At 45.0% G+C, this 23,401-nt stretch overlaps 1 protein-coding gene across 1 annotated transcript in view; it reads right to left on the bottom strand.

Annotated features, from left to right (window-relative positions):
- The window catches only part of USP34 (ubiquitin specific peptidase 34), a 2,509,780-nt gene that overhangs the window by 2,130,569 nt on the left and 355,810 nt on the right, over nucleotides 1–23,401 (bottom strand). Inside the window, exons 21-22 of the mRNA XM_085612349.1 lie at nucleotides 21,289–21,443; nucleotides 20,958–21,071 (exon numbers count right to left, since the gene is read on the bottom strand). Of these exons, the coding sequence (XP_085468475.1) occupies nucleotides 20,958–21,071; nucleotides 21,289–21,443 (269 nt within the window). The remainder of the gene's footprint in view (nucleotides 1–20,957; nucleotides 21,072–21,288; nucleotides 21,444–23,401) is intronic.

Raw genomic sequence — 23,401 nt, 5'->3', positions numbered from 1 at the left:
GGCGGCGCAATTACAATGGATAGCCTGCTGGCTAGCAGACAGGGGCCGCGACGACACCGCGACCACAGCACCTCCCCTCTCTCTAGCTGACATTACCAAACACCCTGCAGCAAAAGCCCCAGCTCCGACACCACTGCTCATGGTGGTGGCTTATTAACGTTACCGCCGTAGTCTATACCTCACCAGAACTTTGGTCCCCTACGCTACGGCCATACCACTAGAGGGCTCCCCCAGCGGGCTGGGGGCGCTTGCACCCTCTGAACTCGTGGAGTGGCACGCAGCAGACATACAGACACTGGGAGACCTCTACCGGGACGGCAGCCTCATGACATATGAATCCCTGGTTGACGAGACGGGGCTACCACCGGGGCAATTTCTCAGACACCGCGCACTGATTGTGACAATGACTTCCAGTTGGGGGGACATGAAGGAGGAATCGAGCCAACATCTTACCATACAGTATCTCTATGTTATGGGGCGAGGTAGACACTTGATTTGGTGGTTCGCGGCATCCCTACGCACACACACAGCGATAAGCTTGGAATCACTGCGCCGCAAATGGGAAACAGATCTGGCCCGGCCACTAGGGGATAAGGAATGGGGTAGAATGCTACAGTGTCCAACATGCATACCCAGAAATATGAGGATCCGCCAAATACAGCTGTTTATACTCCAAAGGGCATACCTTACGCCAGAAACGATCAATAGGTACTTTCACCGCACTGATACGGTCTGTTCCAGCTGCGTGGAGTTGGCAGCTGGGTTAGTACACATGCTGTGGAGTTGCCACAAGCTACACCCCTACTGGGGGGCAATTCAAGAGGCGCTACACACGTGCACGGGCCGTGTCATACCGTTTGAATAGACCGTTTACCTGCTGCACCTCTTCCGCAGAACGCCGTCTACGAAAGTTACCTCCTGCTTTCTTGACCTGGGACTGGTGGTGGCCAAACGTCTACTCACTAGACGTTGGAAGGCGCCAGACCCTCCGCATATACGGGTGTGGAAGTATTCACTCCTGGCGTGGGCCAAGGCGGAGGAAATAGCTCTCCTGAGGGAGGGAACGCTGGGACTCCGGAAGACACCTATTGTGACACAATGGGAGGGTCTTTTACAGGCCTTGACACGAATCGGGGGAGGCAACACAGAGGGGCATCCTGAACATGGGGGAGGCGCTGTCCGGGGAAATACTGACTAAGCCACTAAGGGTCAGTTGCCTGCCACGTAAACATCTGTGTACTATCGGACGCTCAGGATGGGTCATGCTGAGCTCTCTGAAAGGTGGTGTCCGCCTATGAGGGGTTGGGGGTAGGGGTGGCGGAGTCAGTGGAGACGCAATGCAGAACACACTCAAAAGTCGGACTATGCTGCTGTTCTTGGTTGTCGGGGGTTTTCTTGAGTTTCACCCCCGCCCCCCTTTTTCTTATAATGTTCTTTTCTCTAACATCTGTGCATACATGTATCCTGAAGAATTTGCGTAGTCTCTGTACACCATACTACTGGAACTATGTCACTAATACATGACTTCGTTTATCCTATCTAGAGTCAACATGTCACTAAGACATTACTGTCATCGATTTGTATGTTGGCTTTCACTGGTCCACAGTCATGCCCATTCGCAATTGCTTAATACTTTACGGTATGGTCGATGTTACACGATGAATGTTGCCTGTTTCTAAGATGTAAAACTTTCCAAAACAATAAAAACAGATTTTAAAAAAAAGATAAAAAGACAATGCACATTTTGGGTCCAGATGGTGGAGTCACTCCTCCTCCTTGGAGGGATGCAGGGGTGGGAAAAAAGGTTTGGTAGAGAGATAGATTGTACCACATGAAAAGGCGTGACCACCTTAGGTAGGAATAAAGGTTTTGTCTGAAGTCCCACTTTATCTGGATAGACCGATAGGAAAGGGGGCTTAGAAGATAAAGACTGCAGCTCGCTCACTCTGCGCGCAGAGCAAGGAAGGCAGTTTTGAGAGTCAGCAACCTGAGAGGACAGTTATGAAGAGGCTTGAAGGGAGCACACATAAGAAAAGTGAGATCCAGATTTAAGTCCCATTGTGGCTTTACGAAAGGAGATGGAGGTAACAGATGAGTAAGGCCCTTAAAGAATCTGGTAGCAATAGGCGATTTGGGGTGGAGAGGGTGTAATCACTAACACATAGCAGAATAGGGGTTGAGTTTGCAACCAGCTCCAGTGTGTCGGGGACTACGCCAAGGATTTAGGGCGGGCCCAATTGTTCTATTTATAATGTGGGAAGGCCCCCTGTGATCGGCCCTTAAACTGAACATTGTTTTGCTTTTGAGCACTTGTCTTCTTAATCAACTGCTTAATAAAAAGATTTGTTAACAAAAAAAACAATAGGAGATTTGAATAAGAAAGGCTGATCTGGCAGCTGAAGAAAAGCAGAGATAGCTGAAAGATATACTTTAAGAGTCCTCAAGCTGGGCCAAAGAAAGAATGTACAAAAGGACCTCAGAAAGAGGAGCAGAAATGGGGTCAACAGCCTTTGCTGTGCACAATGCCACAAAGTTGTTCCATTGTCAGGCGTATCCCGTTTTAGAGCAGGGACGCCTGGCTGCCAAGTTAACAAACATCACGTCAACAATAGGAGCAACAAGGGGATTGAGAAGTCAGACCGCCCCCCCCACGCCATCAATTATAAACACTGCTGGGTCTGACCTCTATGAGCAGTCAGTCTCATATTTTTCAAATTTCCAGGGAGTTATTACAATTTTTTCTTCCCAGATCAGTCCAGTCTATATGTCCATGAACTGATTAGTCCATGCTGCTCAATTTAAAAAGATGTCAATAACCACATCAGATACACATCCCACCATGGTTTAAAACCATCACATCAATGTGTATGCCAAAACTCAAAACATGAAAAAATTTGAGAAAAGGTCAGAAATCACCTTACGTACTCATTGGTTGCTTTCGTGGCATCAAAAAGAAAAGAAGGTGTGTACTAGAATTCCTCAGAGATGGAAAATCAAACAACATAAGAGTGTGTGACAGACAACACTGAGACTATATAGCTCACTCGGTGCTCACTCGTCCCCAACCGTGCAAAAAGACCAAAGTTCTCACAAGTTAAAAAATTAGGTACCACTCACATACAGCACATCTTTTATTAAATGTTGCGAGCGTCCTCAGGTTAAAAGACAGGCATGTATATGGCCACTTTCACTCACAAAAAAGGCCAACATATTTCGTTGCCAAACAGTAGAGGCAACTTCGTTAGGGCTGTTGGGGAATCAATCTTCACCTCAGTCCTTTTTCACACTAAATCTGTGGTTATTGACAAGATAAAAAAAGAAGAAGAACGTGCCAATCATAAACAACCCTCAATACAATAAAGATTCAAAGCCCCTTTATCCAATCATATATTTACTGAGTGGTTGCTGTTGTCCCGCGTACCTGCAACCACCTTCAGTAAAGGAACCTGCGCCAAATTGTCACGTTCCACCTTAACCATTGCAACTGTCAGTCTCCGTCTGAAATCACACGCACAGTCAATTACGCGTACATGACCCCATGCCTTCACACAGTCATATTCCATATGAGTCCAGCTTTGCCCTCAACTCGCTGCCCATTCTCAATATCAGGCACCCCCACGAAAACTCCGGTCTAAAGTCACGTGCTTTCTCTGGTGTCTTTTAGTGCACTTGCCTAACGGCCCCAGACTCGCTAAGCATCCCGTAACACGGCACGAGTCCCGCTGGGGACATAGTAGTGAATCTTTCCAACTACTCACTTTCTGCAGAGAAGTTAAGAGTTTTGAATAAGGGCTTGGGGTTTGTCCTGACACCTAAGCACAACATTTTTAAATGTAGAATTCGAGCTGTTTGAACTAATGAGATTCAAAACATTTTTGCAAATCAAAAGGTCCAAGTACCATCAGTATTTTCTACCACTTTACACCGCCAGTGACGTTTCTGTCCTCCCAGCTCATCAGTAGGCCCAGAGGTTGCAGTGTTCTAGCAATTTCAGGATATCGAGGCTTTGGAAGAGTTACATGAAACATCTCACCCTTGTAATATGAATAGGACTGACTGGATGGCGGTCACTGCAGGAAAATAAACTAATAACAATAAAGCAAGCCGATAAAGGTGGTGCAGTGGTAGTCCTGAATATGCAGGACTACGAAAAAGAAGTCTTGAGGCTTCTTGAGGTACGTACCAACTACCAACCACTGGCACTTGACCCAACACATCAACTCCAAGAGACTATCAGGGCCCTGGTGGCGGACGCTAAAGAGAAAAAGTGGATAATTCAGAAGGAGGATTACTTCGACTGTGCGTGTGATTTCAGACAGACTGACAGTTGCAGTCATTAAGGTGGAATGCGACCATTTGGTGCAGGTTCCTTTACTGAAGGTGGTTGCAGGTACGCGGGACAACAGCAACCACTCGGTAAATATATGATTGGATGAAGGGGCTTTGAACCTTTATTTTATAGAGGGTTGTTTATGATTGGCACGTTCTTCTTCTTTTTCATCTTGTCAATAACCACAGATTTGGTGTGAAAAAGGACTGAGGTGAAGATTGGTTCCCCAACAGCCCTGACGAAGTTGCCTCGCCTGTTTGGCAAAGAAACATGTTGGCCTTTATGTAAGTGAAAGTGGCCATATACATGCCTGTCTTTTAACCTGAGGACGCTAACATTTAGTAAAGGATGTGTTATATGTGAGTGATACCTCTTTTTAAGGGGTGAGAACTTTGTAATCTTTGCACGGTTGGGGACGATTGAGCACTGAGTGAGCTATATGGTCTCAGTGTTGTCTGTCACACACTTTATGTTGTTGTATTTTCCACCTCTGAGGAATTCTAGTATACACCTTTTCCTTTTGAGGCCACGAAAGCAACCGATGATAACGTGGGCATACTGGCAAGTACCATCCAGCAGCTCTGTGGGTTTGCGTACGTGAGGTGCTTTCTGACCTTTTCTCACATTTTTTCTTGCCAAGATAACATCACAAACTTCGGGCGGAAGGTCAAAAGCTAGCAACTGCTGCCAATCAATCTCCATGCAAGGAAGTGGAGACTGGACAGGTACGGGTGAAGAGCCATCCCCTGCTACTGCGACTGAAGATCCTCCCAAAGGGGCCGTGTGATCGGAGGATCGATGACCATGCTCAGAAGGTCGGGGTACCAGATTCTTCGTGCCCAATTTGGAGCTACAAGAATGACTTGAGACCAGTCGTGCTTGATCTTCTTGAACACTCTGGAAAGAAGTGCTACAGGTGGAAAAGCGTGCAGCAGGCCGAAGCTCCACTCCTGACGAACAGCACGCCGAGCAAGCGCCGCCTTGGAAACTTCAATGTGCAATACTGCAGACATTGCGCGATCTCTTCGGAGGTGAATAGATCTAACCAAGGCTCTCCCCACTGCTTAAAAAGACCTTGTACCACCATCGAATGGAGAAGTCATTTGTGATCGACTAGGCACCGACGGCTGAGTTTGTCCGCCCTGGCGCTCAGGGAGCCCGCCAGGTGTTGAACCACAAGGATTATGCCCTGATCTTCCAGCTATGTCAAGAGGCTGAGAGCCTCCTGACAAAGGGTCCACCACCCCATCCGGCCCTCTTTGTTGCAGTACCACATGGCAGTGGTGTGGTCTGTGAACACCTACACCACTTTCCCTTTAAGAGAGGGAAAGAATGCCTCCAGTACCAGTCTGATCGCCTGGAGCTCCAAAAGGTTGATATACAGGCCGGACTCTGCTGGGGACCAGATGCCTCTGATCTTCAGCTCTCCTAGGTGGCCTCCCCATCCCAGAAGTGATGCATCGGTCACCACCGTTTTACCTGGTTCGGGAAGGAAGAGGGATCTGACTCGGACCGAATCTTCGTTTGAAAGCCACCACTGCAGTTGGTGAGCAGTGCCCTCCGAGATCTGGACAAAGTCAGAAAGATTCCACTGATGCTGCGCCTACTGGAACTTCAGGTTCCACTGCAGAGGCAGCATATGCCATCTGGTATGATCCACCAGCAGAATAAAGGAAGCCATGAGGCCCAGCAGCCTCAGAGACATTCTTACCGAAATACGGACAGAGGCTGAAACATCAGCATCATAGCCCGAATATCCCAGACTCACTACTCAGGATGATAGGCCCAAAACAGCACTGTGTCCAAAACCGCTCCGATGAAAGTGACTGTAGGAAAGTAGGATCTGCTTTCATGGTTACCCCCACTTTTTGCTGGTGTTGTATGACTAGCCTGACTGGGATCCTGCTAATCAGGACCCCAGTCACTGTGATCTCTCCATAAATTGCTCTGTGGTAAATACTGCAGTACCTTCCCAATTGGCTACTGGTGTGTCCTTCTAAGTGTCTAGTATATGATACTAAGGTACCCACGACATAGGGACACCAGGGGTCTCCCATGGGCTGCAGCATGTATTAGGAAAACCATGAGATACCACTCAAACTGTGACTAAAGGTCTGCCATTGCAGTCTCTGTAAGTACAAGCACCGTTTATGATAGATATACGTTTTCTGATATCTGAGGTCACTGCACTTAAAACCTATAAGTCACCTCTAAGGTAGACTTCAATCCTGAAGGCATGGTGCTTGGTTATAAGTGTGAGGGTACTCTGCTTGAACAGAACACCCCCTACAAACCCTGGAGTTGATTCTCCAGGCTTTCTAAGTGCCGTCAGTCATTTTGATACATATACTTGCCATGCGTCCTTACGCGATAGGTAACTATATATTGGCATGTTTGGTATCAAACATGTTGGAATCATACCCCAACACAGATACTGGTGTTGGAGGTATGATTCCATGCACCAGGGGGCTCCTACGGGAAGCCCCAAGAGCTCCTGTTAACAATATTCCGGGGTCTGCCAGCAAGCTAGTGCTGCTCTGACCCCAGACACGATTCTGCCCTCCTGCTGCTGAACTGAGCTCGAGCAGGGGAAGATAGAACAAAAGGTTTCCTGTCACAGGGCGGGGTAACCACCTCCCAGACAAAACTTAGTATATTGGCTGGGATGGGGGGGACTTCCCAGCGCCACCAGACTGCTTTGAAGGGCACATTTGGTGCCATCCTTGCATCCTCCACTTGGAACCAGTTCAGGGAGCCTTTGACTCCCGCTCTGGTGCAAAACTGGACAAAGCAGTATCTTCCCCTCTGTCCAGTCACTCCCACCCTTGAATTGTCCCAACCCTTTCCCTAGGGTACTTAAGGGCTTATCTGTGGGTGGCTCTTCAGATTCGTGGTGGGACTTAATTCAAAGCTGAAACCATTTCAAATTCGACCGTCTGGGCACTTTGGACTTCGCTGGACTTTGCCTGGAACCGAGACTACACCAAGAAATGCTCTTCTTGTTGTTCCTGGTCTCGCTGCTCTGCAAGTCTTCTTCATCGTCTGTGCTTCATCCAGGTTCCTCTCCAGGCCTGTGCGCATCAAAGAAACCCAAAGTAATCTCCGTTCAAGTGATGGAGTCACTCCCCTGCATCTGCAGGCACCGCAACGAAGCGGACCGGTCTGCTGCTCCTGACATCCTACGGACTCTGAAAGGTTCAGCAACACAGGTAGTGGTTCTGCAACTCCCTCAAAGCCTGACCTGTCCTCTCAGCAAATTTGAGGCCAGTTCCCCTCATTGGAACCGCTGGAGCAGAACCCCTGTCCACAGCAACGATTTGCCATGGATCTTTGAGCTACAAGAAGCTTCAGCATCTCTTGCTACCAAGATCTTTGCCCTCACTGCATCGTCTGCACCGTGGGCCTGCTCTTTGGTGAGAAACTCTAGGTCCTCTTGCAACTCCTGTGCCTTCGGCATGTGGGTCCTCATGAGTGTCTTCTTTGACTTTGGTGGGCTCCCCTGCTTGCTCAGGCGGGCTCTGACTCTCCTGTAATTGGTGTGTCCCTCGGCCATTGCTGGTCCCAATGTTGCACTTTTTTCGTTTACCACATCTGTTGCTGCTGCCAAGGCTTGTTGGTGCTCCCGTCGGACACCGACCCCTGGTTCTTGACTTATGGCATGGGACAGTTTGTGAACGGCTCCTGGTCTTCCACAGCCTCGCCTGGTCCTCACAGCTGCAGCAACAAGGTCATCGTCATCACTCCTGCATCTTCCGTCATCGGTGGTCATTGTTCTTCTGTGCCTCCTGGTCACCTCCCAATTGGCATATACTCGGTCACATCTGCTTGCAGGTGCTCTTCTTCTAGAATCCATCCTTGGATTCCCCCAGACTCTTTCACCTTCTTCGCCAGCGGCATCTTTCCTGAAGTCCGCCATTGTGGTCTACAGCGGTTTTTGACGTCAATTCGCACCTATGCACTCGGCCTCCCTGGTGTAGTTATCTTGGTTCCTGGGGTATCCATGGGTGGGGCGACTCTCCAACCTTCTGTCTTCCACAGGATGGATTCTTGTAGAGGAGTACCTGCAAGCAGAGGGGACAGAGTCTATGCCACTCAGGAGTGACCAGGAACCATGAAGACCAAAGACGACCAAAGACTACCAATGACGGAAGACACAGGAGTGATGGTGGCGACCTTGTCCCTGCAACTGTAAGGACCAGGCGATCCTGTGGAAGACCAGGAGCCGTTCACAAGCTGTCCCACATTGGATGTCGAGAACCAGGGGGTCGGTGTCTGACGGGAACACCAACAAGCCTTGGCAGCAGCAACAGACGTGGCAGATTAAAAAGGTGCAACGTGGGGACCAGCAAGGTCCAAGGGGCCAAGCAAGAAGAGGAACCCAAAAAAGACCCTCAAGAGGACCCACTGGCCGAGGGCACAGGAGGCGCAAGAAAACCACGACCAGCTTACCAAAGATGCAGGCCTATGGTGCAGAGGATGCAGTGAGGACCAAGATCTTGGCAGGAAGAGATGTTGGAAAATCTTTTAGCCCAAAGTTCTCTGGAGGACAGTGTCAACAAGCCTTGGCAAGTAGACGCGGTGCACAGGGGTTCTGCTCCAGCGGTTCAGGCGAGGGATACTGACCTTAAACCTGCTGAGATGACAGTGCAGGCCTCGAGGGAGCTGCAGAACCACAACCTGTGTTGCTGAGCCTTTCGGAGTCTGTGGAACCTCTGGAGCAGCAGACAGGTCAGCTTTGTTGCGCTGCCTGCAGATGAAAGGGAGTGACTCCTTCACTCCAAGGGAGATTACTACAGGTATCTTTGATGACCCCAGGGTTGGCGAAGAACCTGGGTGAAGCACAGGCACAAACAACACAGAAGTTTAGGTAGTAGGCGGAGGGCTGGGCCTTCTTGATGAGTAGAATGTGTGGAATAATTTCCAGAGTTCGTTGATTAATGTGAAACGCAGTGTGTTTATTATTTTACACATGTTGCAACTCTGAACGTGACAGGTATACTAATGATACTATATAGCACCCAAATTTGGCTGTCTGCTTCAATAAAAACAGTGAATACATGTGAAACGGCTGCATTGTGTAAACTACTGTAGTTAAGCCAAAGCATTCCAATGGAAGCAATAGGCTAAGAATCTAAAATGATAACTACAATTTATAGGAGAATAAATTCAGATTTCAAGCTCCTGCCACCTCAATATTCTTGAGGAGCCAGAATGCATAAGGTAACCAACATACAGGCACTATAAAATGAAAAGTAACAGTCGAACCAACAAGGAGCATTGAAACAGGAAAGTTGATTAATCTCATCAAAGCAACACTTACAAACTCGTTTTGAATCCTATCAAAGCAAAGATACATGAACTTTGTGAAAACGATAGCTTCATACAAATCATACTGTGCATTACTGTCTAAGGACTACTCACTGAGAATGTATGATAACTTTGAGGATAAGAAACCAGGAACAACCATATTTTTGTCACGGCTGAATCAATTACCAATACGTGAAGTGAAATGGAGATAGTTGAACATTTCCAAAGACAATAGATGATGCTGCTTATGAAAAACAAATTTGGAGACTCTTGTACATATGTTTAAATGCAATGAAACCGTAATAATTCTGATCAATATTTGAAAGTTTGCAGTTTTAAATATGAGAAATGCACACAAGATCATTGACCTATTATGCATGGAAAAACCCAATGAACAAAATATTAAATAATTAACTTTTAATGAACTCTATATGGTATGGTTTGAAAATAACAAACACAGTATTAGAGTTACATTTAAAACCAACTATTACTTCACTAGTAGTGGTCTTTAAAACTCCATCTTGATTAGACTTTACATACTTTAGACATAACACAAGTCCCACATTTCTAGATAGACAGGACTGAAGACATAATGAAGCCATCAGATGTTTGTTAATTAGGCTCCATAAGAACAACTTTACTAACTTCTAAACAATCTATTTCGCAATGACTTATTTCCGGCTATTATCAGTGGGCTTAATAGCCATTGCTAAGACAACCAATAGAACCAAAAACAGGCTCAGCAAGATGTAAGGGATACTTCATCTGCCTAGTATAGAAATGTCCCCACTGGGGAAATATGCATAAATGTGGCATGGAAATCTATTCACACTTTTACTAGGCTTATTGTGCTTAAGCTAAGAAGCCACAAAAGACTCAAGACTTGGTGTGGGTACTCGAAAGAATCTATTCAATTGATCATGGTCTGTCTTAGTATCCTGTTTTCTACTATATCCTCTGGTCATGGTCACTGAAGCAGACTAAAGGGATGAGCTTGCTATTCTTCCCCAATGTTTAGGACTACCACTTATGATCTTACAACGCTAAAGGAAAAATTACTGACTTGTGACCATAGGTCTGCATCAAAGGAATCTTAAATTAAGTCAAAAACAATCCGGCCTCCTCTTAAGATTGTATCTCCCAGTATAGGAAAACGAAGCATCTATGGAGATTAACTTTAAAATCTCATTTATATTTGAGCTAAATCAATGGAAAATACTGACAAACATATTAGCATCCACAATGGAAAGACTGAGGAGGGCTGTAATGTATCTTTGCTCAATATTAATACCATGTGCAGTTTAATTACTGACAACAATCACAGGTTCCAAAGGCATAGTACTACTTGTTTGCTACAACAAAACTTAACAAAAAAAATATATAATCGCATTTATAATGAAGTCAAAAGAACGGAGGCTGTGAAGCAACTGGCAGTATAAGGCATGATGGTATAAGTAGGATTTTGACTCCTTAAATGAACTGTGCCTTATTTCCACCTTCACATGGCTATTACTTTCCTTCGGTTCAGTTCGTGCATGCTTTTTCAGGATATTAGGGCAGCAAGGTAGTTTTCCTTCTTCAAGTTTGTTTTTATGTATTATAGGGCTTTTTAACATTTATTGTGATCTCTAGGATCCCATCACCATATGGGCCAGTTCTACTGTCTAGGACTTTTAATTAATATCTTACAATACAAAACACCGGCTTAATTTCCCTCTCCTCAGGATGAAGGATCTGCTAGATGACCAATAGATAGAGAGACATCATAAGTAATGACACAATGCCACAAATTCTGCAACTGCATAAACAAGGAACAAGAACCAACAACATTCTGTTTGATGGTATACTACATAGCAGCCATGTTGTCGGGAGAATTTGAAATTCTAGTCCATGAAACTAAGACATGAATGCCTTGAGGGCCAACCAAACACCTACAACTAGAGGAGATTAATATGGAACTTCTACTCTGCAGTTGACTAGTGTCCCAAAACTTAATGTGGTCCAGATGTCCCGCCCCAAATCAAAGAAATATTTGTAGCAACTGTGGTGAAATCAGTCAAAGAAGAGACTACTTTTCTGAAGGTCATCAGCAAGTGCAGTTCCTAGAATACTCTAAAAGGATAAAGAACCGATTCCGGTTTCAAGAATTCCCTCGGTGTTGAGCCCACTGAAAACAGGAGCAAAGTTGAAGCACTTACATTTGCCACCTCATGTGGCAGACAAGCTAAAAGCAAAGACATCTAGCAACCTCTGGATTGTGAAAGACACAGTCACACTCAAACTCTCCCTCCAAACATTTGGGATCATATAATTAATGTTTTGGATTGTTCCACAAAGGTAAAAACCAGCAAGGCAATTATTTCCATAATTGCAGCAAATAAAATTGAACACTGAGTGGGCTAGAGGTAGCACTCAGGGTATTTGACCAAAAACCCTAGGCCAAAAAGAACAGTGATATTCTCTGAAGTGGTCTGAGACCTGCCTTCAGCAGTTTAATCACCGAGCCTGCCTTAAACTGTTGGTCACCGAGGTACAAAATAGAAGTATCCTTGACCTGCAGAGATCAACCACAAATATAACCCTCTTGAAGAAGGAAAGCACAGCAAAATGCTAATGAGATACCTCCACTGCAAACTGAGATACTTTTGGTGGCACTGAGGGATTTGTATGTTAAGTGCTAACACCCAATTCATGGACCTGAAGCATGCAAGCAAAGGAAAGTATTTTGAACATTTCCTTGCAGAGGAAGGAGATCTGTATTCAAAGATCCAAAATGGCTCAAGGGTCCCCACCCTTCTGGAGGAGAAATAAAATGTGGGAATAACATTCTTGGCCCATCTACTTCTGGGCAAAAAGCTCTGCTGCACCCTTGCTGAGAAATCAATACACCCTTGGACAGAATCTGGGCAGTGGTGGCACAAGCAGTAAAACAGATGGGGGAACATTAGCAGTGTCCGGGAACAGCGAAGTACAGCCAGTCTCTTCAGTCTGGGGGACCCAAAGGTCTGAAGTAATGGCCTGCTAGTTTTGCGCAAAATGTCAAATGCATTCACTCTTTACACGCTCATGGCTGAAGCAGTTTTAAAGTAGAAATGGTTGAGAAAGAAGAAACCAGTTACTTACATATAATTATGGTTTTGCAGCTTTAAGATCCTCCAGATTCAAAAGCTGAGCATAATGTCACTATCTAGTGGTTGGGTTAAGAGGTCTTCGAGTATAACATTTTAGACTATTCTTTCATGGGTGTTAACTGACAGGGACTGAGTATGACATCAATAGTAAACCCAAAGTGCCTCAGTAATTGACCACTATTTTAGATTTTTTCAGTTTGTTCTCCGCTGTGTTGCATGTGAATCTAGAAGATTTTCAAGCTGCAAAACAATAATTACAGGTAATCCAGCATGAAGATTCACATGCTGTACATCAATTCAGTAGCCGTGTTATTCTCCTGGAGGTGGGGGTTTGAAGAGGAGACAAACAGAGACTAATGTTTAAATATGGATTGCTCTACTCTTAATTTATTTAAGAGTGTTGGTACCAACACAATGTTTTGTGAAGGTGTGTTCTGATGGCTGTGCAGCTGTTTTGCAGGTATATTGAAAATACACATTGGTCGTCAATGCTAGAACATCTCCTTGTTTCTATTAGAATAAGCTCTTTGCATCCAATGTAATTTCTTACTGGCCAGGGCATAGCAACACTCAACTCAATTGTTTGTACTATTCATCTTGCAAAGGTGTGCTTGGTTACTGCTGTGCCTATAGCTTGTGTAGGCCGAACCCCAAAAAATTATATTTATATTCTGACGTTCTTTATTTCTTGCATATAATGCATTATCGCCCTGCTTACATCTAACTTGTTATGTGCCCTTTCTGCTGGGTTAATGGGATTTTGAAAAAAGGCTGGTGGTATAATGGTTTGGTTGATCCGAAAAGGTGACAACATCTTTGGCAAGAACTACTTACTGGTTTGTTTTCATAATGGTCATATCATTGTAAATAGTTATGCAAAGTACTTGTACAGTAAGCACTTGTAATGCATCCGTCTCCTGAGTGATGTGCTCGCTACAAGGAATGCTGTTTTTAAAATTAGAATTTTAAGCAATGTCTAGTATAGACACCTTTAGAGTCTAGTATAGACTCAAAATGTGAGTTCAAGAGCTCAGTTTGTACTAGTTTAGGTTCCACTAAGTGAGTGAGGGGGAAAAGGGCTTTTTAATCCCTCCATATTTGTTTCATGAAAGGAACATGGACCTTCTGTCTTGTCTGTGTGAATCTAATGTATGTTCCTATAGCTGACAGGTGGACGGACTCTTAGTCATGCATATGCTAGATTACAGGCCACTAAATGTGTGGGGTACCCATCACGGTTTCCTCAGGTCATATAAGGCATCTTTTCGACTTTAAAGCCCAGCATTTCCAAGTGCAATGTCTATGTGCCTCTCAAATGTTCTTTTTCCGATAGCCCTAAATGCCTAGATTCCACTATTTCAAGAGCCGGGCCATTAATTGCATTTCTCCTGGATTTGGGGAAAAACATTGATCTCGGTGAAAACCTTAATCTCTGATGCGGTTAGTGTTTCCGTGTGCATTGGAATTTTGACACAATGCCTCTGCATTGTGCGAGAACCATGGCTGAGGTGTCCTACTCAAGCCAGTAAGATCAAAGGATATTTTGAACTTTTGTATTATCAGCATGAGTGCTGGAGTAAAAAGCATACACAAACCTGCTGACCCAGGTTATCCACAATGCATTCCCTAGAAAGAGTAGATGGCAGTTCCTGGATGTGAAGGACTGGCATTTTTTGTTTTCTGCTGTTGCAAACAGGCATACCTATGGTTGAAAAACTGTGTTTTTTTAATATCCATTCATGGTTTGGGTTTGCCCTTCTGCAGAGCTTGTCTGCTCGTCTTCCACTCCTGAAATATAGTTTAATATTAGCTGACTGTGTCTTGTCATTTACCACTTGCAAATGGAATGAGTTTGTTTGGACAGTGAATAAGAGATTTAGTTAGAACGTAGAAGTTGTGTTGTCGGTCAGTATTTGTGCACTTTTCCCTTAGATTTTATTTTGCAATATCTTCAGTGTTAAGATAATTGTGTTTAGTTCCAGATAGTGGATATTGTGTGCTTCACTTCCCACCTGGATGCATCGTTTGTTATGATGGCCTGTGGTAAAGCCAAATCGAAAGGTCTTCCGTTTATCATGTTTTCCATGGTCCACCATTTTATTTATTTTCTGCCCGTCTCTGTGACAACTACTAGGCCCGCCTATTTTCCTTACGTTTGTGACCGACTGTTCATTCTTGAAGGGGCCTCAGATGTTATCTAGAGTTTTAGATCATGTGGATACATGAGGTCATCATACCCAACCACTTAATCACTGTTCTCATTTTCAGCGGTCAAGATTGGTAAAGGCGACCCTGTTCTTCAAATGCTTGTACTCCCTTACGCCTTGGGTATGCTATTGCTTTCGGAGTATCGGGCTCGGAACCCAGAAACCTCTTTATACAATTTATGGAAAACCCCAGAGGTTGAAGAAAGTAGACAATTTTAGCAGGCTCTTATATTGTTTGAACGTGCCCACCTTCACCAGCCAGTAGTCTAGAAAAGGATACACTTGACTAGGCCTGGGTGGGCCACCACCAGTGATTACGTTTTAATAGACAGCCTTGGTGCAGCTTTTATGCAAAGAGTAAAACTTTGAAATGATAGTGCAAGTCAACACAAACCTGAGGTATTTTCTGTGAGAGGGATGAATCAGGGCATGGAAGTATGCATCATTTGGGTCTGTAGTTCAAGCCGGGAGATTGCCCCGGGAATGCTTTCATCCGGACCCTTAACGTCTTGGAAAATCTATTGAGAAACCTCAGGTCCAGTATTCACTGCAGGGTCAAGTCTTCATTTTTGAACAACCAAAATACACAGAGTAAACCCCAGCGTTTTGCTCCTCTTGCAGTACAATTTCTATTGCTTCCTTGTCTAATAGTTGCTGCATCTATATTTGCAGTACTGGTTCTTCTTTTTTTCCAATATGCTTATTTTTAGGTGTATTGTGTAAGGATGTTATGAACACTAGCCAATACCCATGTTGCATCAAGTTTCGCAACTATTTTTCCCTGGTAATGGACTTTCAGGTGTTGTGGAAGCCTGCCTTCATCTTTCTGCTCACTGCTTCTAGCCCTTTGCTATCCTGGTCTGGGGGAGGATCCAAAGAAATAGAGGACATTGCTCTTTTCCTACGAGAAAGCACAATTACAGTCCGGTTCAACATGGCACTGTTTGTATTTTGGATTATAAGTAGATGCCCTGTACTACTTTTCTATCCATTATTAACCACTTTGCCAGAGGCAAGTTTCTGGGGAACCTGCCTCCCCTGATGTAAGATAAGAGGCAGTTAAGTAGCAGAAAAAGTTACTTAGCTTTGGTAATGATCATTCAGGTGGATACTCTAGCTACCTGCAGATTCCTCACCTTTTTTAAATCCCACGCACAAGACTGCATCCAGTAATCTTATAATAGCTCTCTGTGTCAGTAGGGGGTGCTGGCTCCATCTCTGTCAGAAATGACAACCCATTTAAATGGAGCCATTAAGCGCCCTCAGTGGTGCCTTCATATCACTTTCCCACCTGTTTTTTCTTATATCTAATATGTAAACGTGGAACCTTACTATAATTATTTTATTAGAAAACAGCTTTCACAAAGGGTAGGCGGGTGGGGAGTCTGAAGGCAGATACAGTATCCACCAGAAATCTCTTTAGCAAAGGTAAGCAAATTTTTCTGATGGATACTTCTACCTGCAGAATTCTCAACTTTTGAATACATTCCCCAAACACTACCCAATCAGGTGGATTGCTTCAAGAACTGGTTAAACTAAGAAATTGTGTAGGACTGAGCACACAAATCCTTTCTTCCCTTTACACGTCTGATTCCAAACAGAACAATTGTTTTGTGAAGGAAAGCCAAAGTCACAGCTTTACAGATCTCTGCCACGTGGACTTTCAGTACCAGCACTGAAGCTGAAGACTTAGCCCTAGTGGAATGAACGTTTATGACCTCCAGAGTTTCCTTACGAGGCAGGGCATAACACATCTGAATGCACATGAAAATCCACTTGGACGGCGTCCTTTTTGGACACCTTTTCCATTAATCTTACTGGTGTAGCTGATGAGAAGTTGCTCAAGTCCGATGTTTTTGGTACTGTCTATATAAAAATGGACCACAATTGTAGTGTCCAGTCAGTGCAGCCTCCTCTAATCCTTAAGTAGGATTTGGTGGAAGAAAGAAGGTAGGTTTGTTAACGGACTGCCCCCAAGTGAAAGGGTGTGCCCACTTTTGTCAGGAAAATAGCTCTTGTTTCTAAGGACCAGCTTGGCAGACAAAAAGGACGTAAAAAAAGGATCGACCTCAGTGGTTGTAACTCACTGACGCTGCAAGCCAAAGTAATGGCAATCTGATTTTTCTTTTTTTCATTAAGCATGTGTGTAAGGGAGCATATTAAAATCCCATTAAGGCACACTGAATGGAGAAGGATTAAACCTAATGATGAGACCCTTCAGAAATCTCATAACTTAAACAAGGAAGGCTTGTTTGTGAGAAACAGAAAGGCTGACAATGCACATAACTAGCCTGTTACAACCCTTCTGAGCCAACCACAAGGCAAACTGCAAGACAATCAATAGGTGGGTCTTGAGAGGTTTCAAAGAATTCTCCCAACACCGCTTGACAAACTTATGTCCCCCGAATACACCATTTTGGCAGACTGTCTCAGGGCACTTCAAATACAATCCCCACTTCAGGAGATAGACAAAAAGTATTTATGTGTCCCCACTCAATCTCCAGGCACGAAGGAAGCAGCCCTGGAGATTGGTGTGCAGCACCTGTCCCTCTGTTTGGGAAAGGATGTCTACCCTGTGAGGGAGACTAAGCAGGGAGCACAGAGAAAGTTGCACCAGGTCCGAATACCATACCCTCCTTGGCCAATCAAGGGCTAATAATATAACTTGGGCCCAGCCTAGCCAATCTTCCTCAGCACCCAATGAATCAAGAGTATTGGGGAAATGTGCAGAGAAGTAGAAAACTCAACTTCAACTGGAATTTGTCAACCAAATCTCCATGCAATGGATAGAGGGCAAATTACTGAAGACAATTGGCACTGCTGCGAGTGGCAAACAGGTTCACCTGAGGTGTGCCTTAAGGTCGCATGATGTAACAACACAGGGAAATACTTGGCATGCCTTTACAACGCATTTTTACCCCACATTTTTAGAACACACATGCTTTTACAACACATGCCATTACCATGCATTGTGCATATATATAAAAAAAAATATTTGTGGGGGGAGACACCCCCACACTCCCAACTTACCTTAAATGCATGGAAAAGCCATGCGTTGTAAAGGCATATATGTGGTAAAAACATAAACGCAGGGTAAATGCACAATGTGGTGAAAAACCTTGTTGTAAAGGCAGCATCACGTACCCCAAAGGACAAAGCTGTTTTGGACCGCCACTAGGTGAATTTGCTACTTGTGCTTCTGCACCCAAAACCAGAGTCATAATGCCTATAGACAGAGGGTTCTACCCCTCTCCTCCCTGCTTGCTGCCAAATCACATTGCCATCATGTTGTCCATCAAGATCTGGGTGGACTGGCCAGAATGGATGGCTAGAAGGACTTGAGCCCCAGAAGGATCGCACACAGCTCCAACAGACTGATATGTCCTCTGGAGACCAGACCCATCTGATCTCCAGTTCCACCAGGTGCTCTCCCCACTATACAGATTAAGTGTCTTAACAAGGCAGTCACTGCTGGTGTAGGACGTAAAGACATCCTTTGAATTAACTTCACTACCATACTCCAAATCAAGTCTGCTGCAGAAGTTGGTCCAGATCACTATGGAGTGTGGGAGCTCTTGCCCATGTTTTAACTAATGCCGGCAGATACACTTGGCGGGGACCCTCAAGGGCCAGTGTGTGTGAGTTATCAGGAGGCTGCGGGAAGCTAGCAGCCCTAGTAGGAGTAAGACTGTGAGGATTGGATCACATGCATCATTTTGACTTTCTCCCGCACCATAGTCAAAATGGACTCATTAGGAGAGGCAGGCATTGGCATCAGAACAGTTGCCACTAATAACTGTGTTGGTGCAGTGGAAACTAGCCAGTCCTTTGGAAGAAGTTATTTATTGCATCAAAGTAGCCGTGGGATGACAGAGAAATGGCTAAAGGCCAAGAAGGCTCATTGGGGCCAGCATGCACACAAGAGAGTTGGAGCAGGCTTGAACATGTGGAATATTGCCAGAGGAAAAACAGCTGTATGTCAACAGCTTCAGACTGCTGGAAGGGTGGGGCATACCCACTTTTCACAATCAGAAAGACCCACATGTCTGAAGTAATGGACCTTCATGCTCGTGGAAAGGAGGATACCCACCCTCCAACAGGCTGCTTGCGCTCCAACGAAAGGAAACTAGGGCTGTTTCCCTACAATGGCCAGGAAGAAAGAGGACCACGACTCGAGAGGGAGAGCGATAGCACATGTACTTCAAGTGCCTCGACCTCGGTACTGCTTATACGGGGGTTCGCCTATTGCCGACCTCAAAATGAAAAGCCTCTGGAGAAGCCTCAAAATTTTCAAACCTGCAGATAGTCTCTTGTCTGGGATTGGAGGCAAAGGGATCTGGCAGCGGCTTTACTATCTTCAAATATATCTAAGGTTAAATCCGTTTTTGCCCTGAAAAGGGGGGTGCCATTAAAAGGAAGCTTCATCAGCATTGTATGGACAGCCTGAGAGAATCCAGAGGTGAGCAGCTACGTATGGCAGCACTATGGAAGACAGATGTCCCCCTTGGTTCTTGCAAACAAGTCCGCTGTGTCCAGGAAAGACTGTATGGCCTGCTTGGTCGCACCTTAACCATCTCCTAATAGCTCTGAAAAGTGACTCTGTAGAGCATGCACATTTCTGCTGAGGAGACTGATTGCATTAAGAGATTTGAGAGTCATGTTCCTTGCAGAGAACACTTTCGTGAATTGCTCCATCTCTTTGATTTTCTGTCTGATGGCATAGTCAGAAAGGCACCAGGTACCAATTCGGTGGAACAAAAGGCTTACACTCCTAGGTTCTCTGTTGACGGATGAGAGAATAGGAAAGCCAGCTCTCCCGGTGCAGGTCTGTAATGCCTTGCTATCTATCTGTGGACTGCAGTGGAAGTTTTCAGCTTCTCCCAGTACAGGCTCTATCAAAGCCTCATTGCAGGGTGAGTGTTCTGTAGAATGGATCTGTGTATGAAGGACCTCGGTGAAGATGCTGGCTCGTTTCAGTGGAGGGCAGCTGGAGGTCCTACATCTCTGCTGCCTATTTGATCAAAGCGTGGTAGGATGGAACCTCCAGAGGAGAAAGTGTTTGTGAAGTACAGCCCTCATTCCGGGGAGGTATCAAGACCACTGTCATCTTTGACACCAGCAAAATGTAGATTCGAGACAGAATGACCCTCCTCCTCATCATCTCGATGTGGGTCTTCCTGTGGATAAGAGTCACCGAAGAAAAACCTGCCTTCTTCTATCAGCCGTAGAGTTTTTCATATTGAACAGCAGCTTGGAAACTCCATCAGAGGCAGTGACTCCAGGAAAATAGGGCATGATACCTGTGGAATCGTTCAGCAGGAGACAACAAGAGATGTGTTGATGGCATAATCTGCGGCTCTAGCAGCGCCATCAGTGGGGCTGGTGGAGTCAACTGTGTTGCCAGGTAGGTGACTAAGTCTGGAGCTCAAGGCGAAGATCAAACGATGGTTAATAGAGGTGACATCAGGCATGCCACCGATCCAAATGGCAGAGGTGGCACCAGTATCAGAGTCAGACAGACATGAGGGTTTGTCATGACATCTGTCCATCAGGGTCCCAACATGGCTTGAAACCTGACTGCTTGCGTGGAGACATTTCGCTGAACTTGAAGAAATTGTGAAAATCATAAACAGTGACAGAGGAGATAAACAGCGATCCAGAATGCATTGATGGGCAAGAAAAAAGGATACAGACCACAGTAATGCCACAGTGCTTTAGAGCCCGAGGGGCATGACACTAACTCCAGGTATGACGTACAAATGGAGTCCACACCCCCTATCAGGGTGGGAAAGCTATTGAAGAGTTTCCAGATCCAGCCTGGAGGCTGGGACATTCAGAAGATGAGGAATCTACTGATAGAAGTATCCAACACAAAAACGTTATTAAAATTTACATTTACCCAGATACCCAAATACATACATTTCTAGACAGTAAAAATCACATTTGAAAATAGCAACGCTAGGAATCTATTTTTTTACTGACCTCTGAGTTAGAACCACCATCATATGCACTAGTAGCAAGTCGAGCCAAGTTGCACAGATGTTGAAACAGGTTCAGACCAGTCATGCTGATGGACTCAGGTTTTAGCTGGGGCATCTAGAAAATAAAGATAACCAAAATAGTTTTAATACAAAGTAACATATCTAAAATCTGTAAAGTTAATCTGAAAGTTTGTCAATTTTAAATGTGGCTTCTGCAAATTCTCATGTTTTAAAAACCGATAAAGAGTGGACCCTTTAGTTTGAGACATAAAAACAAACATTAAAAAAAGGCTCAGAGAGAAAATACAAGACTGTCACTAAATTTTACATACCTTTTCTAAAAAAAGATGTTTGTAGGTTTCCATTCCCATGGCATGCTGGTCTTTACTTCGAACCTGATTTAGGAACCAGTGCAATGCATCATCGTAGCATTCCAAATCTTCTACTAAACAATGCCACAAAATATCGACCTGTTCCAAACTAAGCCCTGTGTAAAATAGAACGTTGATGATGGTTTTAATAAGCATTATTGTTTATAAAGATACACAGTGTTTAAAATATTTTACTAGCTAATGCACAGGAAATTACACGCAGAACAGAACATTTTGTATTCAAGAGCAAGCCTCCGTTAAGCTACAATACAATAAGAAAGTATTCTCTTACAATAAAAATAGGAAAATGTAATAGGTTGTTTGTAAATGGCAGAAGTGACTGTAGAACATTTGGTACTCCAAAACAAACCTGAATTGTTTTTTAAGATGAGCATAAATGAGACTTCAGAGGAAGAGTCTTTGCCTCATCCTGTCACGAACACCTTCTTGACAAACAGGTTAGTCAATGCATAACAGCCCCTGGATACCCTCACGGGTAACAAGAAGCACTCTACAAATCTACTGATTGATTGAATTCCTACACGCAGGCCCTTCACTTTGACTCCCATGTGATCGCCTGCCATGTGTGCCCAGCCTGTCATGTCCCTGTGCATCACAGCTCACTACAACTCTCCCTCAGGATCCCAGAGCACAGGGAGCCAGGTCAGTCTGTACTGCAGCCCTCTAAAAACATCAGAGAAAGGCCTTTAATGTCCAGAACATGGATAAAGTAGAAGGCTACCCAAGTGATCATGATCAGCTAACACTTGACAACTCTCGCAATAGATGTAACATTCTTCGTACCCTCCTGGGGGGCAATGACCAGCAGTCTTAATTCAGATTGCTTCAATAATGGGTATGGAGCAGTTAGATCTGCCTTTGTACCTGGTTATCCAAGAAAGGTATTGGGTCTGCTAGGACAAATGAGACCTTCAGACAATGGGGAGCAGACCTTCTTTGCTAGGTGTCTTCAGTCCTCGCATGTACTTTGAAACCACATAAAGCACAAGTTACTTACTTTCGGTAACGATATAGCCGAAAGAAACATTAGTAAGTGATAGATTTCTTACCTTAGAATTACCCCCAGGTGTCAGTCTGGATCCAGAGAGTTTTCAACAGCAGTACCCCTGCGCATCGGAAGGTGGCGTAGTGCGGCTCCTCGTCCGTCGTTGGCGTCGTGGTCGCGCCAGGAACACAAAGACTTGCAAGATACTGACCACTGTTGCATAGAAACTAGGGCCCTGAAAGGGATGACCTTAACCCTAGAAATCAGTTCGCAGAACGGGGAGGATGGGTGGGGTGGTAAGAAATCTATCACTAACTAATGTTTTACAGATATATCTTTACTGAAGGTAAGTAACTTGTGCATCTGAAAGAAACACGTTAGTGATAGATTCCTTACCTTAGAATAGATACCCCAGCAATACCAACCCTGGTGGTGGGTCTGTGAACCAAGATCACACCAGGAAGTCCTGGAGAACAGAACGACCAAAGAAGCCGTCTCTCCGGACTTGGCTGTCCAGGCAATAATGATTGGCAAAGTGTCCAGCAAGGCCCACGTAGCTGCCTGACAGATGTCTTGCAGGGGGACACCACGTCCCTATGCTGTAGCGGCTGCCGTCGCCCTGGCGGAATGGGCGCGCAGCCCAACCCGAGGCTCCGTTTTGGCCAGAGAATAACAGGCTTTAATACACAAGATGACCCATCTGGAGATAGTCCGCTTGTGTACGGCCCAACCTTTTTTGGCGCCCATGTAGCCAACAAAGAACTGGTCATCCATCTGGAACGGTTGTGTGCGATCCAGGTAAAATGAGAGTGCACATTTTGGGTCCAGGCGGTGAAGCCTCTCTTCCTCTCTGGAAGGATGCAGAGGTGGAAAGAAGGTGGGCAAAGTGATGGTCTGCCCGATGTGAAAAGCCGTGCCAACCTTTGGCAAAAATGATGGATGAGTCCTGAGCACAACCTTGTCCGGATGGACCGACAGAAAAGGAGGTTTCCAAGAAAGAGACTTGAGCTCACTCACTCTCCTAGCAGAGGTGAGGGCAACCAGGAAAGCAGTCTTCAATGTTAACAG

This window comes from Triturus cristatus, chromosome 6 (assembly GCF_964204655.1).
Source record: "Triturus cristatus chromosome 6, aTriCri1.1, whole genome shotgun sequence".
NCBI classification, from domain to species: domain Eukaryota; kingdom Metazoa; phylum Chordata; class Amphibia; order Caudata; family Salamandridae; genus Triturus; species Triturus cristatus.
This window is presented reverse-complemented; position numbering and strand designations above follow the sequence as displayed.